Consider the following 15,562-nt stretch of genomic DNA (forward strand, 5'->3'; position numbering starts at 1 on the left):
CCAAAAGTAAACAACAGAGAAATAAAACCGGGCCATGAGCTCCACTATCAAAGAAGCTCTCATGGAAATGCTCGAGAAGAACGCCGTGAACATTCAAAAGGATCCGGGCATGTAGTGGTTCAAAAAATTTTTTTGACCCATATAGTCAAGAAGGATCTATAAGGTTAGTTTAGACAAGATGCCATGGAAGGAATAATCAATTATTATATCAAACCCAGGCTGAATGGCATCTGCTGAACGCCGGATCTCACTTTGCCTTCCATCTGACCCTTCCGACCCATTTTGCCCACTCTTGCACATCTTCTCTTTCCAGGATCCTGTCAACGGTGTACCATTCTTTGGCTAGTTCTTCGTTACTAGCCATCCGATGCACGAAGCTGTGACAGGCCCTACAGAGCCACGCGACGCTGTTTAACATCCATTCGTCATGCCACCCTTTCTTCAGCACCTTAGAATGTACCGCTCTAGGTATCAAATGGTGGTATGACAACGGTATCCAATCTCTTTCGCATATCTCGCAGGCGCTTGTTCGAGTTTTTGCCCAGACAGGAGGACCGGTCGTTACACTTGATATGTACTCGTTGAGGACTGGGCCCAGGAAATCCGACAAGTCTGACGGTTCAGGCATGAGACCATATACAGACAACGATTCAGAAACTGAGAGTGGCACAGCCGCGGTGAGTGATTCAAGGAGAGTCCGGCGGATTGGGACTGTATATTTACGGGCTAACGAGTCGTCGCGTTGAAGTGCGGCATATGACAGCTCCTGCAGCTCCGCAGGTAGCGAGGAAAAGGTTTCCGAAGCTATGAACTAAGGCATGTTAGTTAGCGGTGTTAGTATCAACTGCTTCAGAGAAGATACATCAATGAAATCTGCCAGTTCTTCTGGGTCTGCTCTTTCAGTGACACTCGAGACGTTCTCATCTTTCAGATGGCGCTTCGCCTTCTGCGCCCTTCTCTTGGAAACTCTGGCAGGCTTCTCCTCCGACTTCTCGACAATGGAGCCGGAGACACATTCCCTGAACACTTCATAATTGCCTTCACTGTTCCCTTGAAAGCCCATGGAGTAAATGCGGTCAATGTAAGTCCGTGCGAGTCCGCAGGTCCTCGAGAAACGATGACCCGAGGTGCGGCGATCGCCCCAGCCCCGCTTTCCAGCGTTCCCAAGATTGACATCATTTTGCGAGAGCAAGCTACGACCTCGGGTTTAGAGAGCGCCCTCCGTCGTCCTTATATAGAAGGATATATACACCGAGATATACTTTTGTCTATGTGACAGTCAGATTGAAAATGGCGCATAAAGAGATCATCGTCGCGTTTGACCTTTATGGCACCCTGCTCTCTACCGAGTCAATCGTGGAGCAACTGGCTGAGTACACCGGTCAAGAGAAGGCTCAATCAATAGCCGCAGCATGGAGACGCTATCAACTCGAGTACACATGGAGACTAAATAGCATGGGTAGGATGTCATCTCACGTCCACAGAATTTACTCAGTTGGCTCACGTTCCAATAGATGAGTGGGACAATTTCTTCATGGTTACAAGACATGCTCTGCAAGAAGCGTTGGATGAGAACAAGGTCATGTTGGGGCATGAAGCCATCGAAAACCTCATGGCGGCCTATGACTCCTTATCTACGTTCCCGGACGTGATACCGGCTCTGAACAAGCTCGATTCTAAGCCGAAGATCACTCCAGTTGTGTTCTCCAACGGGACAACAAAAATGGTCACGAACTCGGTGTTACATTCAAAGGATTTATCGCCCAAAGCTGACGTCTTCCGCAAAATTATCACCGTCGACCATGTCAGAAAATACAAACCCGCACCCGCAGTATACGAGCACCTGGCCGAGGAAATGGACAAGAAGTCGCGTATGGGGGATATGTGGCTAGTCAGTGGTAATCCATTTGACGTTGTCGGGGCCTTAAGGAGTGGAATGAAGGCCATCTGGGTCGACAGAGCAGGTCGAGGATGGATAGACAGAGTCCTACCCGAATCACAGCCGACAGCGACCGTCCGCAGCTTAGAGGAGATCGTGGACGTAATTGAGGGACGCGCTGCTTAGTACCTGCAAACTTTAGTAGACAGCTGCGGTATTCGTCAATGACAAGACTGCTAACGTGTCCCTATGGGCGCCCGGTCGCATTTCTGAAATAATAAATGTATGCTGAAAATCATTTCCAAAGACCCCCATGCAAAAATTGAGAGTTTCGGGGTAAGATCAGCGTCTTCCATCCTTCTCCCCTCCCGTTTCCCCTCCAAGATTATCCATTGAGCGATGTGGAACTTAGAGTGAATAAGGAGGGGCGTTTTATGATGGAGAAAGAAAAAGCTGAAGGAACTGAAAATTTTGTGGGCTTTATAGCCGGTCAGCTGGCTTATCGATAAGCGTCTTGGCAAATACTTCTCATCACGCGGCTCCTGAACATCTGATCAAGACTTGCCAGATTGCGATCTCAGAATGTATCGCCCACGCTGCTCTCTTATGTGCTAGATCTGGCTTAGTGATTAAACCTTTATTCTGTCTCATTGCGCCTGCAACTTGCTCGTTGATCTGAGATATGACATCTCCTTGGACGACCCAAGATGGAGAATCGCTTGAATCCTGACAGTGCAGCCTGGCTATATCCGATTCGGGTCAGTGCCCCTAGACGCTCTATATCAGGGCATATATGCTGTGCTGTGATTATGTATTAGAGATTTTTGCTGACCGTTTTTTGCTATTTTCAAGGGTATATATTATTTCGCTTCACGCCCCTTTCTTTGGCCCCTATTCCGCGCGCGGCTTCTCCCGATAGTCCTACTCTCCGCATTCATATACACCATCCTGTTTCTCTTTACATACCTGCCTCAGGTTGCGTTCCTAGCCATTTTCCAGGGCTCTGGCGCTTGGGTTAACGGCGTATTTCTTGTTCTGGGAGAAGGAGCTGCTATAGTCGCCGCGCTGTTCGAAGCTTTCTTTGTCGACGAGACCCTGGTTGACATTTTCGATGCCGTTATTTTGAACGAGGGCGAGGAGGAACTTCTTAGCAGGTTGAGGATCATATATCCAGATGGATCAGATCCTGTGAAGAGGCTGGGGAAGCCACTGACGAGTGCGGTTTATTCACCATTTTCACTAAGGCAAATCGTGGAATTCATTCTCTTACTTCCACTGAACCTCATACCCGTGGCTGGAACACCGATGTTTCTCATTTTGACTGGTTATAGAGCGGGGCCCTTCCACCACTGGAGATACTTCCAATTGTTGGACCTCTCCAAGAAACAGAGGAAGGAATTTGTCCGGAAACGACAGTTGAAATATACCACGTGAGTTCAGACTCATTTTCCACTATTAAATGTTGACTTCTATTTATTGACGATAACAATGCAGCTTTGGAACAGTTGCCCTGATGCTTCAGCTTGTTCCTGTTCTCTCTATGTTTTTCCTCATGTCTACAGCAGCTGGTTCTGCTAGGTGGGCTGTCGACATGGAGCGGAGAAGGAGACAAGTTGAGCAAAGGCCTACTAGACCGGAGGATGAGTACCGGGACGATTTTGCATGAGTCTATATCATGGCCCTATATTCTTGGATGGTGGTATGTTCCCGAGGATGACTGTTTTTCACTATTTGCATGGTCGCAAATATACCTCCAAGTTGCATTCCGCTGTGTCATGCAAAGATATTCCTTATCTACCCAGTTCAGTGACTGCTATTACTGTCGTTGCGGGAGGGTTTTTAGCGACATGGTCACTGAAATCGATGTCATAGCAATCCTCTAAGATCCTCATATAAATTCAGTTTCCAGGACATCATAGAGATCCAGGGACAAGGGTAGTACAAGTAAATGGCTGACACGATTCTGCCACAATATCTGCTGTGCACAGAAAATGACGCGGTACGACCATGCTCCCAAGGGTCTCTTGCCCTATAGTCCACATTTGCAGACTTGCGGCATTTCTGTTTATATTGCCCAGGTGCCCGGGGTACCTATCTACTTTGTACCGAAGGAAAGTAGGCCGGAGAAGACCATGGGGCATAACCTCAGCGGTCGGGGTGGAGCTGTCCGTAGGTTCCCCAGAAGCCGAGCTGGAAACAAGGACTCTCGACAATTATGCAGAACTTGCGCATCGAGATGCCTTCATCTAACGCAGAACGACTGCCGCTGTCGAAGACGAAATTGGGCTTTCTGATAAGCTCGGACTTAGAATTCCGCGCAGAAGCAACGACTGCCTGGGGCAGATTACGTGCGCCACGTGATCGCATGCCGCCGTGGCCACCGTCCACCTGAAACCTTGAAAAAACCCCCTAGAGACACGTTGGTGATACTCGAAATTTACAGTTGTCTCGGACTCGAAATGTGGTGTTGATGCTGCAGCTGCTTTACCTTTTGGTGTCCAATATGTGAATTTGCTCCTCTTGGCACAGTACAACTCCTAGTGTCGCTGCTTGTCAATAGCAAAGTGCCTCTAGACTACCTACCATGCGCTGCCACTTCTCGAACTGACTTTGAGCATTCTAAGTCCTTTAGAACCCAAGCTTGTGGTCCTCTATCTTGTCTTTTATTTTCCTTTCGATAAACATCCTTATCATTGTTGTGTCTTGGAACTACATTCTCCTGAACTTCTCACTGAATGGCTGGTGTACCTCCAGCGGCGTATCTGCTTAAGCAAGAACATATATGACGGCAGAAAGATGAGCTCTTTATTCCGATGACTTCTCCAAATAATGTACCTTTGTTCGGTCAGTACCTAAAGCACAATGACCCTAGTCCACCTCGTCCACCAATGGACGGCAAAACGAGGCTGCGGAAGGCGTGTGATGCCTGCAGCATCCGGAAGGTCAAGGTATTATTATCTCTATTTAGGCCACATGATGGTGCTCTAATATCAGTAACTGTAGTGCGATGAAAGCGGACCACCCTGCCGATCATGTGCGAGCTTGGATATACCCTGCACATACGAAAGACCAAGTAGACGTCGTGGTCCACCTAACCGACACGCAGAGGCACTCAAGAAACAGAAACTTGGGACTTCTGCTGCTAGCTCGTTAAACGCATCGGAACAGGTGTCCGATGCAAAAGCGGTGTCTTCCATTGGCGTCCAGCCTGCGCCGCGAACAATTTCTGGAGAATCCATATGTTCTCTGCAGACGTTACGACTCCTGGTTGATGATTACTTTACCTATATACATCCTTTGATTCCCATTCCTCATGAACCTACTTTTCGAAATGCATTCGAGAAAAGAGAAGATACCACCAATAGAACATTCTTGGCACTCCTGGCCTCCATGATTGGAGCCTTGGTTGCCTCTTTCCCGCGAAGGCCAAAGCTTCGTCTAAAAACGGAGGCCGAAAAGAAGGAGTTTCCGAATTCAATCACATTAGTCAGGAGGTGCCACGACGTTGCCATCCAGGCTCGAGGTCTTGGATACCTGGACAAACGTGCGACTGTCTACGATGCAGCTATCAGCTATTTACTAGGCCTCTGTGCAGGATATGTATACGACATGCGCCGGTGCCGAATATATTTCGGAGAGTGTACTACAATACTACGAGTCTACGACTTATTCAGGCGGCCGCTCCTGATACCGTCGTTGAGTCCAGCTTCTTCATCATCGCAATCGCAGGAGCCATTTAGCGGCATCTCTGACGATCATGTCGACATCATTGAACAGGAGCTAGGACGACGTCTATTTTACATTTGCTTTGTTAGCTATCAGACATTGCAACAGCTGGGGTCGACTGACGGACGGGTATACATTCCTCCAGAGTCCCCAACGGAACGCTACCCACCGCTGCCCCTTGAGGTCGACGATGAATATATCTTCTCTACGCATGTTGAACCGCAGCCTGCTGGAGTTGTACCTAAGCTCACGGGTTTTAATGCAAATGTACGAGTCATGAACTCGTATAATTCGTTATCAGCCTTGGAGATGGCTTTTGGAAGTGATGAGGTGTTCGACTGGGAACGTCAGAGAAAGGTCATCTGGGAATGCTTGCAGAATGCTAAAAGTGCCCTTGCAAATGTCCCGCCAGAGCTGGCACTACAGCAGGCTGGCACGCCTTCTAGCGGTCCTGATGGACACGGATTCGAGAATTTCCACGCAACCGATGACCAGAACCCAAGGGAGGATCGTACAGTGCAGTACGAGATTCAGAAAGCGAACATGATTGCTAGCCAGTTAAGCACGAGGTCGTATCTTGTCGAGAAGTATTGGAGCTTATACGAGGCGTACAAGGTGATTCAGAGGTCGTCTGAGAAACAGTCCTCAGGCACTTCTACTCCAGTGAAGTCGGAATACGGTGGGCCAACTATGACCCCGGAAGAGATACATGCACAAACAGATCCTATAGGTAGGATGATGGCCGAGGAGCGTGGCCTGGTCATCAAGGACCTCTTCGCCCTACTGACAACAGTCAATGAGGTCAACATGGAACCAAACGGTGCTAGCTTCGTAAGTTATTACCTCTCCTGTTCCGTTTATACTTTCTATTCTTCTGGATCTCATACTCCCGATGTCAGACCCACAAAGTCCGCCAAGTTGCATCCACCCTGCTCAATCTTCCGCATGAGCCAGCCCCTGGAACGCCCGACACTACCATATCAAGTCCACATCCCCTCACCAAGCAGGAGGCGGAATCCTATCTTTCCGCGTTTATCGACACTTTGATGCGCCTTGAGCGCCTTGGGCCCGGGACTGCAGGCAGTCCTGGGGTCGCTCCCGACACGGGAGACAAGGCGATGAGCTACGTGAGCGATCACCACCGCGAAGAAGAAGAGCTACGGCAGTGGGCTAGTCTCAAGGAATATCAGAAGAGGTTTGCTGAAGCGGGAGGTGTGCTTTCCGCATTGTAAGAAATGTTTGCAAATGAGTTTGAATGGATGGATGGATACGAAAAGGGACGAAAGTTCTACGAGCTACGACAAGAATTGAAACATGATTCAGGAGACACTATTGACGGAATTGCTTTTCTCTTTTATGATCTAGCTATATAAAAAGTTGTATTTAAACAATTTTACCATTTCTTCTATCATCTTCCAGGCGAACGCCTCTGCCTATCCTCTCTTAAGCGAGAAAAAACAAGCACTAGACGAAGGAAAAGAATGCATAATTAGGCCATGTTATATAATCCTATCCAAGTTATAGATCACCCATCTTGCTCACATGAATCATCCAATTAAATCACAGGATCAGCTGGCTCATTAGACGTTGTGATCTAGCTCAGCAATCTTGGTAATCCAGAGGTCTAATTAAGTCAAGTGACCCTGAACTAGAGGTTGAAACAAGTGACCTTGAGGATAAAGGAGAACAAAGAAATCGCATGAGATCATGTAATGGGCGATATGAGATACTCCGAATCGCTAAGCGAGACAGCGCAATTGGTTTAGTAAAGGCGACGAGGCAGGTTACTTGGACGAGGCCTCATGGTACTAAAGAAAGTTTTGACAAAGCAGTGTTCTGTATGTACAAGCCTATAGAGTAGAACAATATGGAATAATGACTGTCATGTATACTAATCAGGTACTCAGATGTGGTTTATTAAGAACTTTGGGAAGCCCCCATGACAACATAAGATGTCTCAGGGGGGTATCCATTCACATGATTCCTTTTTCTTTATCCGTGTGCCACGATGATGAAAAACAAGAAAGCTACGGATAGCGACAGTATCCCCATAATGAAAGGGGGTAGCGAACACGATTAACGGTCTGCCGTTGGAATAGTGCATATACCAGCGTGTACGATGCAAATTCCTTCATAATCCGCTAAAAGGGATATTTGCTCTCTTTATGTCATCTGCTCTTTATTAACATGTTAAATCTATGGTTTATAGGCTGATTTTCTGCGGCCGTTTAGATACTTACCTAGTATGTCGCAGCCCGGCGACCTCGTTGCCTCTTCTGGTCATCCTCGTCCTGAGGTTCCCGCACGAAGCCCTCTTCTCTCTTTTTAGGTCCTTGCTTCCACTTCAGATTACATGCAGAGCCTGACCTTTCTATCAAGTACCTAGGTACTCATAAAGTACTGGGGACCGCCACCAGATTCTTTCCTGATCAACTTCGTGAGCCCTACAGAGTTGAAACGACCTGCCATCTAATTTAATGAAGCAACATCCAGATCACGATGAGCTTCGGATGCAGCGTGGGCGACTTCATTACTGTTTTCCAGCATGCAAACAAGATTCGGAAGCAATTTGTCGATGCTCCTAGGCAATTCAAAGGCATCTCTGATGAGATAAAGAGCCTTTCTACTGTTCTTCGAGATATCGAGGACGTCCTCACTCAGCGTGACCTCACCAGTGAGCAAAAGGCTGAACTGGATGGTATAGCAAAAGGATGCCGTCATGTCCTCGAACAGTTGGATAAAGAGCTGGACAAGTACATGGAACTGGACTCTAGCTCTAAGACCTTAAGCGGGAAGTCCAGACGAATCTGGAAGAGGTTAAAGTGGGACCCAAAGGACATCGATGAGTTTCGAAGCCGGATCACGTCGAATATTGGACTTTTCAACCCTTTTCTTGGGCAGATAACTAGGTAAGGATTCCACTCTCCCTCCGTCTCTCCACTTAAACGATCACCAACTCAAGCAATATACTGTAGCTCCGTGTCCTTTGCTACAAAAGCTGCTGTTTATCACCTAAACCAGTATCAAGACGACCGAGAGCGTCAAGCCATCGCTGATTGGCTTACACCAGTCAACTATGCTCGTCACCACAATGGCCTCATTAGCAGGCGACAGAAAGGCACTGGGCAGTGGCTTCTAAAGTCAGAAGCATTCCAGAAATGGCTCAATGATCAAAGCAAGCGGACACTATTCTGTCCGGGTATCCCAGGAGCAGGGAAAACAATACTCACGTCCATTGTCGTCGACTACCTTTGGAAAACATTCCAAGATGACGCTACTGTGGGTATCGCATATCTCTATTGCAACTTCAGACAGCGACATGAGCAAACGCTTGAGGATCTACTGGCAAGTGTTCTGAAACAACTGGTACAGAGACAGCCTTTCGTGTCTGAAAGTGTCAAGAACCTGTATGGGAACCACAAAAGCAGACAATCCCAGCCATCACTCGAGGAAATCCAAAGAGCGATACAATCTGTTATTACCGACTATTCCAGGTTTTTCATCATCATTGATGCGCTGAACAAATGCCAATGCCAAGGAAAGTTTCTTTCAGAGATCTTTGGACTCCAGAGCAGGACTGGAGCAAGCCTCTTTGCGACATCACGGTTTACCCCAGAGATTATGAAGAAATTCGAACGCAGTCCGACATGAGAGATCCGTGCTGATGATGAGGATGTGGAAAAATATTTTTGGACGGTCATCTGTCAGAACTGCCGTCGTTTGTCTTGCGCAATTCTGAACTGCAGGAGATCAAGACCGAACTCATAAAGGCAGTTGATGGACTGTATGGTCTTGGAGATTTTTTTTGATTCAAGCAAGCAGGTGAGCTAATATCTGGTCAGGTTTCTCCTTGCACAGCTCCATCTACATTCACTGATCGGCAAGAAATCACCCAAGGCAGTCCGAGATGCTTTGAAAAGACTTCCAACAGGTAGTGCAGCGTATTATCATGCGTATGCACAGGCCATGGAGAGAATCCAAGGTCAAGTTCCGGATTCATAGGAGCTTGCAAAGGTTTTATCATGAATCACTTGCGCCAGGAGACATCTGACCACCTTTGAATTTCAACATGCTCTTGCCGTGGAGATAGGTGAGCATGAACTTGACAAAGAAAATCTCCCAGACATTGAAGACATGGTCTCTGTGTGTGGTGGCTTGGTCACTGTTGATAAAAATAGTGATATCATCCGCTTAGTCCACTATACAACCCAGGAATACTTCGAACGGAGTTGGACTTCTTGGTTCCCTAATGCTGAGGCTGATACTGCAAGGATATGTGCTACATATCTTTCATTTGATTTCTTTGAAACTGGCCGCGAGACAGAGGACCAGTCTGAGGAGCGATTACTGTCAAATATCCTTCATGACTACGCAGCACAGAACCGGGGATTTTATGCTCATGCAGCTTCCATAGAAGAAGATCGGCTTATTATGCATTTTCTAGAGAACGAGGATAAGATTTCTGCCTCTGTAGAGGCAATTATCGATATCCAAATGCATACAGGCCTGCTTTTTCGAGGAGTGGCGCCAAGAAAGATGTCAGGAGTACACCTTGCAGCATACTTTGGATTAAGGGAGACGATAGCATTGCTACTCAAAAATGTGAATGGTCCAGATCTTAAAGATTCCAGCTTGGAGACACCACTAGCATGAGCAGCAAAGCACGGGCGCGAGGCGGTGGTCAAGTTGCTGGTCTCCACAGATGGTGTTGACCCAAACTCCTGGAGCTTAAAAGGGACGCCACTTTCAGTAGCGGCAATATATGGGCCTGAGGAGGTCGCCAGGGTTTTGCTTGCTACAGACAAGGTTAACCCAGAGTCCAAGGCTTATAATGGACAGACACCACTCTCTCTGGCAGCCGAGAAGGGCCATGAAGCAGTCGTTAAGCTACTGCTGGCCATTGAGCATGTCGACCCGGACTCGAAAGATTTGAAGGTAATACACCCCTGGCATACGCAGCCTTTGGTGGACATGACGCGGTAGTCAAGCTGCTGCTTGCCACGGGCCGCGTCGATCCGGATTCTAAGGATCTTCATGAGAAACGCATACCGCTATTACAGGCAGCAATCCTGGGAACGAGGAAGTAATTGAGATACTGCTTGCTACTGGTCGTGTTGACCCAGACCCCAAGGATTCTTATGGACAGACACCTCTATCCTATGCGGCACTGTTTGGACATGAAGCAGTAGTCAAACTACTCCTTTCCACTGGGCGTGTTGACCCAAATTCCAAGGATTCCAGGGGACGCACACCACTATCAGCTGCAAAAGAGAAGAATGGACATGAGGAAGTAGTCAAGCTGCTCCAGTCCCACAATAGTTTGTCATAGTTTACACGTCCCCTACTTTCTCAGATAATCCGGCCTGCCTCACCTGACGCAACAGGTCAGTACCAGGGCACCATTAGAGGGCGAAAGGGAAGTTTTCTGATCACTCCAAATCGCCCCTCAGTTCACAAACTGTTAGGGACTCAGCGGCCCGATGTGACATTAAGTCACCCTTGGGAGCTTTTTGATTTTACATTCCGGTCTTACTAAGGCCGTGTTTGCCCTTCTCATTGCTAGAATGATTTCTTATGCATTCATTACCCCCCGTGTAATAGCTAGCTCTGAGATTTAAGTATTGATTAACGGGTTCGATTGGCAAATTCTGTTTGAGTCATTTCTTAAAACAAAAACCAGTAATCCTAGCAATACTTATTGCCTTTTCTGGCTATCGGAGATCTTCAAGTATCATGGTGTTCAATCGCACCTCAAAATTCCAAAAGGCATATGTAGGGCTCTTCAAGAAGCTTGGTTCGATGTGGTATGGAAAGCTTCGACATCAAGAGAACATTATATTTCCCATAGATATTACTGAAAAGGATGGCCAAGATATCTCTAGCCTTTATAGACAAAGGAATAAATTTGAGCGCAAGATGAAGTGAGACACAATAACCGCAAAATTGACATAGACTCTTAGGAAGATTCGACGACCGAAAATAGACATTCATGTTAGATCTGCCCAGGGGATATCGATACAGGCTCGTATCATCTGAGATCATTCCGGTTTCCGACCATAGACGACGTAACTGAGATGGGTTAATCTCATGCCCACACAAGCAAGGACCCATATTCTTACTTACAAGTAAAAGAATGCATGGATGTCACGGTTCCTAGCGTCATTCTTGGTCTTGGCCACAAGGATGTTCACCTCATCCTCAGTCCACCCTTCGTATCTTGTCAAGACCGCCATGGCAGCCGCCTGAAACCCGGTTTCAGCCTCCATCAGATTCCAAGTCCCCAGTATTTTCTATGATCGACTGTTAGTAAACTGGAAGACTGGTACTTTTATTGATATTAATAAGAAGAGAAACATACCAAATGCCTATCTTTCGGCCAGGTCCCCATGGGGATTTGATATTTCACAACATGAATGTCAACGAAGCCGGCTTTACGAAACCACTCTTCTAGTCGTGGTCCTGGACATGCAACGTAACCTGCTTTTTCAAATGCATGGATGATTGTGTCATAGTATTGCTCTATGGACGTATTCTTTATTGTCCCATCTTCTGAATACACCCTTGCATCCCAGTCCTGAAATTCGACCCACCCTCCAGGAGCGGCGTGTCTAATCCAGTCAATAAGAATATAATAACAGATTTGATTAGAGAAACTTAACTTGTAACATTGCTCCAGGAGCCTGCCATAGTCCCTGACAGAGCATGTGAGAAACCGAGCATGAATGAAGTCAAACTTTTGATTTTCGTATAGCCACTCATCTTCGAAATCATCGACGATGAATCTCAGATTTGGAGGTACCCTATATATCATCTCTTAGAGCCTTTTTCCAGCGGAAAAGTGTTCGGTTCACCCACTGAGTTGGCTGAATGGGACTTAGGTCATTGCCAATGACCTAAACAAGAGTTTCAGTTGAATTCATGCAAATAGCATCCAGCAGTTTTTGAAAGCTTTTTACCTCTGCGGCAGGAAACTCATCGGCTGTAATTTTATTGGCCGTCAGGAACGTGTTGAAATAGATGTCCCAGGTGGTTCTCACCAAATTCAATTGCCCAAATTCCAGTCCCCGTGCCCAGGTCAATGACACGCTGCGGTGATTCGCCAATCGGAGCAAGGAATAGTTTCCGTCCCGTCATTGTCATCATCATCTCGTGTATCATATCCAACCTATCCTTTTCTTCTTCGTCGTTCGGAATCAGGTAGCCTTTGTTTCCAATCAGCGAATATAATTTCAAGTGTAATAAAACCTACGGCCATCGCAGTATGCATGGTAACTTCTGCCGTTCTCCTGCCGATAGTGAAGGACTGATGATGTGAGAGAAGCAGTGTAATTTGAACTGACATGTATCAGCCGTCTGACAGTCTAAGAGTAGAGCTTTTCTGACATTTCATCTCCATAAGAAGAGTCATTTTCGGTAGACTAGAAGAGCGGTTAGAAGCCATGATGGATATCAGAGAAAGGAGACATTAGATTTCGCGAACCTCAGTGTCAACTACAATAGGAGGTGCGGCATTCTGGCTTGTAGTAATGCCGGATTCAGCCATAACAAGGCCTTCCTTGAAAGCGAAAATTCGAACAGACGCAGAATAGGCTTCCCTCAAGCTGGATTATCCAAGGTCTGTATGCACATAAACCAGATGAGGTGCGGGCTAGATGAGAATTAACTGGTTAGAGATGGACACAATAAAAAAGGTCGTACTACTCGGAGCAAGCATGAAGCGACATGGGCAGTTGATTATTTAACTACAGGAACCAACAACTATAATGGGCGCGGAACAATACACATGCTTCCGAAGTCGGCGCTAATACACTGGCCACCAATGTTCAGTATTAGGGACAAGCCTGCATATGTCATGTAAGTGCTGTGCTGCCTGTCGATAGAGGCTAAACAGCCGTCTAGGCCCTGAGACGTTATGGTGTAGCTTTGGTGCAGGAATCGGTTAGGTCGGAGAGACATGATGCATTATAAAGACAGATCGAGAAAGGCTAAACAAGATGTTGCAATGCGATATTCCTGATCACGGAAAGACTAGTAGATGCCGTAGATGCTGGGGATTATATCAGATCAGTGGGAGCAAACATGAGCAGGGCGGGGTTCTGTTTTCGAGTCAGGTTTTATGCAGCTTTGGCAAGGAGGCCGTGGTACACAAGGAAACACCCCTGCTGTAAAGACCAGCGGTAATAACAAGCATATTATACTAGTCAAAACTTGAGATGGTTTAAAACCGATGGTGAAGCCGAGAAGGGGAAATTCCCTGCTAGTGGTGATCAGACGAAGGAACCATATCCAAGAAGCAAACAATGGATCGCATCCTCGTGTACCTAACCACCGCACTACAGTACTGTGCCATATCTTTTGTCACTCCCTCCGCTGCTACCTGCTGTCTTGGTGGATTGCCATTCTATAGCCAACTTTGAAGCCACTGGGGGTACCTGGACACTATGATAGGCCACAGACCCTCGACAGACCCAGCCCAGATCGCAATATAGCAAAAGCAGCAAGCTAAGTTGCTTGAACAAGGGGTGGGGGTGCCGAAAGATATGGCAACCTAGTGTATGTCCGGCCCAGCGCCTAACGCAGCTCCTGACTTGGCTCCAGCCTCGCCTCTTGTACCGGCAAGCCTTCCTCGAGTAGAACAATGTGCTCTGCGCAATTGCTGCTAATCATACTAGGGATCAACAGCGGATTACCTAGACTAGGTACCGTTTCAGTGAAAAGTACTGTTCTTAAAGACGATTGATAAACATACGACGGCTCAGTTTCGCGTGCCTTAGGAGCACAGAAGTGTCATGGACAGCGTCTTTTCGCTTCGATTTTGAGGCGGCGCAGCCAGCCTAAGTGCAAGGGATGACGCATAGGACAAATCTCGAACGGCTAGAGTCGGTCTAAGCATCTTTTTAGGCGGTATTCTGCGGATACTTGTTCCAAGGCTTCCCCGCCGTTGAGCGGGGATTGTATGAGGTAGGTGAGGCCAACCGTGACCTCGATTCTGCGGCGGAAAGACAGAGACAGGGCGTTCTCGATGGGTCTGCCCGAGAAACAGCGCTCTTCGAGTGCACTCAACCCCTGCTCCATGCCCCCCCCCCCCCGACCTTCGTCCTGCGGCGGGTCGCACAAACGACTAGCCGCCGCGACAAGCACAACAAATCAGCAGCATGCGATACTTGTGCGCCTCAGAATCAGAATGCTTGCTTATTCTTGGCAATGCAGTTGGTTAGGTGGACCATGACAAGCGTCAGAGTTGAAGCCCCCGAAGCTAGTATAGTACCTACCTAGAGGTAGGTAGGTATCTTGACGGAGAAAATATTACCCTCTGACAGGGTTCCCTGTGCGTCTCCAGGATGCTAGCAACAAGGACAGGCAAAATATCCTCTTTGATCGTACTCCGTCATACGAGAGAGCTCCCTAATTTAAGCAGATCGATCGATCGATCGCTCGCTCGATCTACTGTCAGCACGCACGGCACGTTGGACTGGATTGAACTGTGTAGATCAAATCAGATTAGATTAGATCATATAAAAATAACGTGAGTTGTACAGATTTTTACTTCTGTCCGATTTCGATTCGAAAGAAGTTAAAGCGAGCCGGAATGTTTATCATGTACGATGGGCTTGCGCTTGTCATGTCAATCGTTCTGCATGGGTATTCAAATAGAGAGTAAAACTACATACATTGTTTCTGCTAACGTAATCCACGGCCGAACCGCGAATACGACCGAACCGCGGATTTTCGCCGCACCCTACCACGTTCTTGAAGCTGTTCAACCACCAACGCCATTAAATTAGATTATCTAGTAGTAGAATAGGAAGCTATTTATTAGGACAATTCCATATTGTATGTCCAACAGTCCCGCAACCACTGCAGCGTTGTGGAGCTCGCTTGCGAGGCCTAGATGCTTGCTCCTTAACCTGCTTCTCAACTTGCATATCAAGCTGCTGAATGTGATCTAGACCTCCC

At 47.3% G+C, this 15,562-nt stretch overlaps 6 protein-coding genes across 6 annotated transcripts; 4 read left to right on the top strand and 2 right to left on the bottom strand.

Annotated features, from left to right (window-relative positions):
- Window positions 1–247: 247 nt before the first annotated feature.
- On the bottom strand, window positions 248–1,063 carry VTN00DRAFT_1532 (uncharacterized protein; the record flags this gene model as incomplete). Its single annotated transcript, XM_069427650.1, has 2 exons — window positions 248–811; window positions 863–1,063. The coding sequence occupies 2 exons, from the start codon at window positions 1,061–1,063 to the stop codon at window positions 248–250; spliced, it is 765 nt and encodes a 254-aa protein (XP_069292234.1).
- A 227-nt stretch (window positions 1,064–1,290) lies between these two features.
- On the top strand, window positions 1,291–2,065 carry VTN00DRAFT_1533 (uncharacterized protein; the record flags this gene model as incomplete). Its single annotated transcript, XM_069427651.1, has 2 exons — window positions 1,291–1,459; window positions 1,515–2,065. 2 exons carry the CDS (start codon window positions 1,291–1,293, stop codon window positions 2,063–2,065), a joined length of 720 nt encoding a protein of 239 aa, XP_069292235.1.
- A 521-nt stretch (window positions 2,066–2,586) lies between these two features.
- VTN00DRAFT_1534 (uncharacterized protein) lies at window positions 2,587–3,545 on the top strand (the record flags this gene model as incomplete). The annotated part of the gene is made up of 3 exons (XM_069427652.1): window positions 2,587–2,637; window positions 2,732–3,309; window positions 3,374–3,545. The coding sequence occupies 3 exons, from the start codon at window positions 2,587–2,589 to the stop codon at window positions 3,543–3,545; spliced, it is 801 nt and encodes a 266-aa protein (XP_069292236.1).
- Window positions 3,546–4,767: 1,222 nt separating this feature from the next.
- Window positions 4,768–6,837, top strand: VTN00DRAFT_1535 (uncharacterized protein; the record flags this gene model as incomplete). The annotated part of the gene is made up of 3 exons (XM_069427653.1): window positions 4,768–4,827; window positions 4,883–6,436; window positions 6,505–6,837. The coding sequence occupies 3 exons, from the start codon at window positions 4,768–4,770 to the stop codon at window positions 6,835–6,837; spliced, it is 1,947 nt and encodes a 648-aa protein (XP_069292237.1).
- A 1,267-nt stretch (window positions 6,838–8,104) lies between these two features.
- Window positions 8,105–10,692, top strand: VTN00DRAFT_1536 (uncharacterized protein; the record flags this gene model as incomplete). Its single annotated transcript, XM_069427654.1, has 6 exons — window positions 8,105–8,514; window positions 8,581–8,971; window positions 9,352–9,389; window positions 9,448–9,587; window positions 10,263–10,540; window positions 10,594–10,692. The coding sequence occupies 6 exons, from the start codon at window positions 8,105–8,107 to the stop codon at window positions 10,690–10,692; spliced, it is 1,356 nt and encodes a 451-aa protein (XP_069292238.1).
- Window positions 10,693–11,643: 951 nt separating this feature from the next.
- Window positions 11,644–13,148, bottom strand: VTN00DRAFT_1537 (uncharacterized protein; the record flags this gene model as incomplete). The annotated part of the gene is made up of 10 exons (XM_069427655.1): window positions 11,644–11,674; window positions 11,729–11,895; window positions 11,964–12,213; window positions 12,265–12,405; window positions 12,461–12,498; window positions 12,562–12,584; window positions 12,643–12,807; window positions 12,855–12,940; window positions 12,989–13,023; window positions 13,086–13,148. 10 exons carry the CDS (start codon window positions 13,146–13,148, stop codon window positions 11,644–11,646), a joined length of 999 nt encoding a protein of 332 aa, XP_069292239.1.
- Between the last annotated feature and the right edge of the window lie 2,414 nt (window positions 13,149–15,562).

This window comes from Thermoascus crustaceus (genome assembly GCF_041956765.1).
Source record: "Thermoascus crustaceus strain CBS 181.67 unplaced genomic scaffold VTN00scaffold_1, whole genome shotgun sequence".
Classification (NCBI taxonomy): Eukaryota; Fungi; Ascomycota; class Eurotiomycetes; order Eurotiales; family Thermoascaceae; genus Thermoascus; species Thermoascus crustaceus.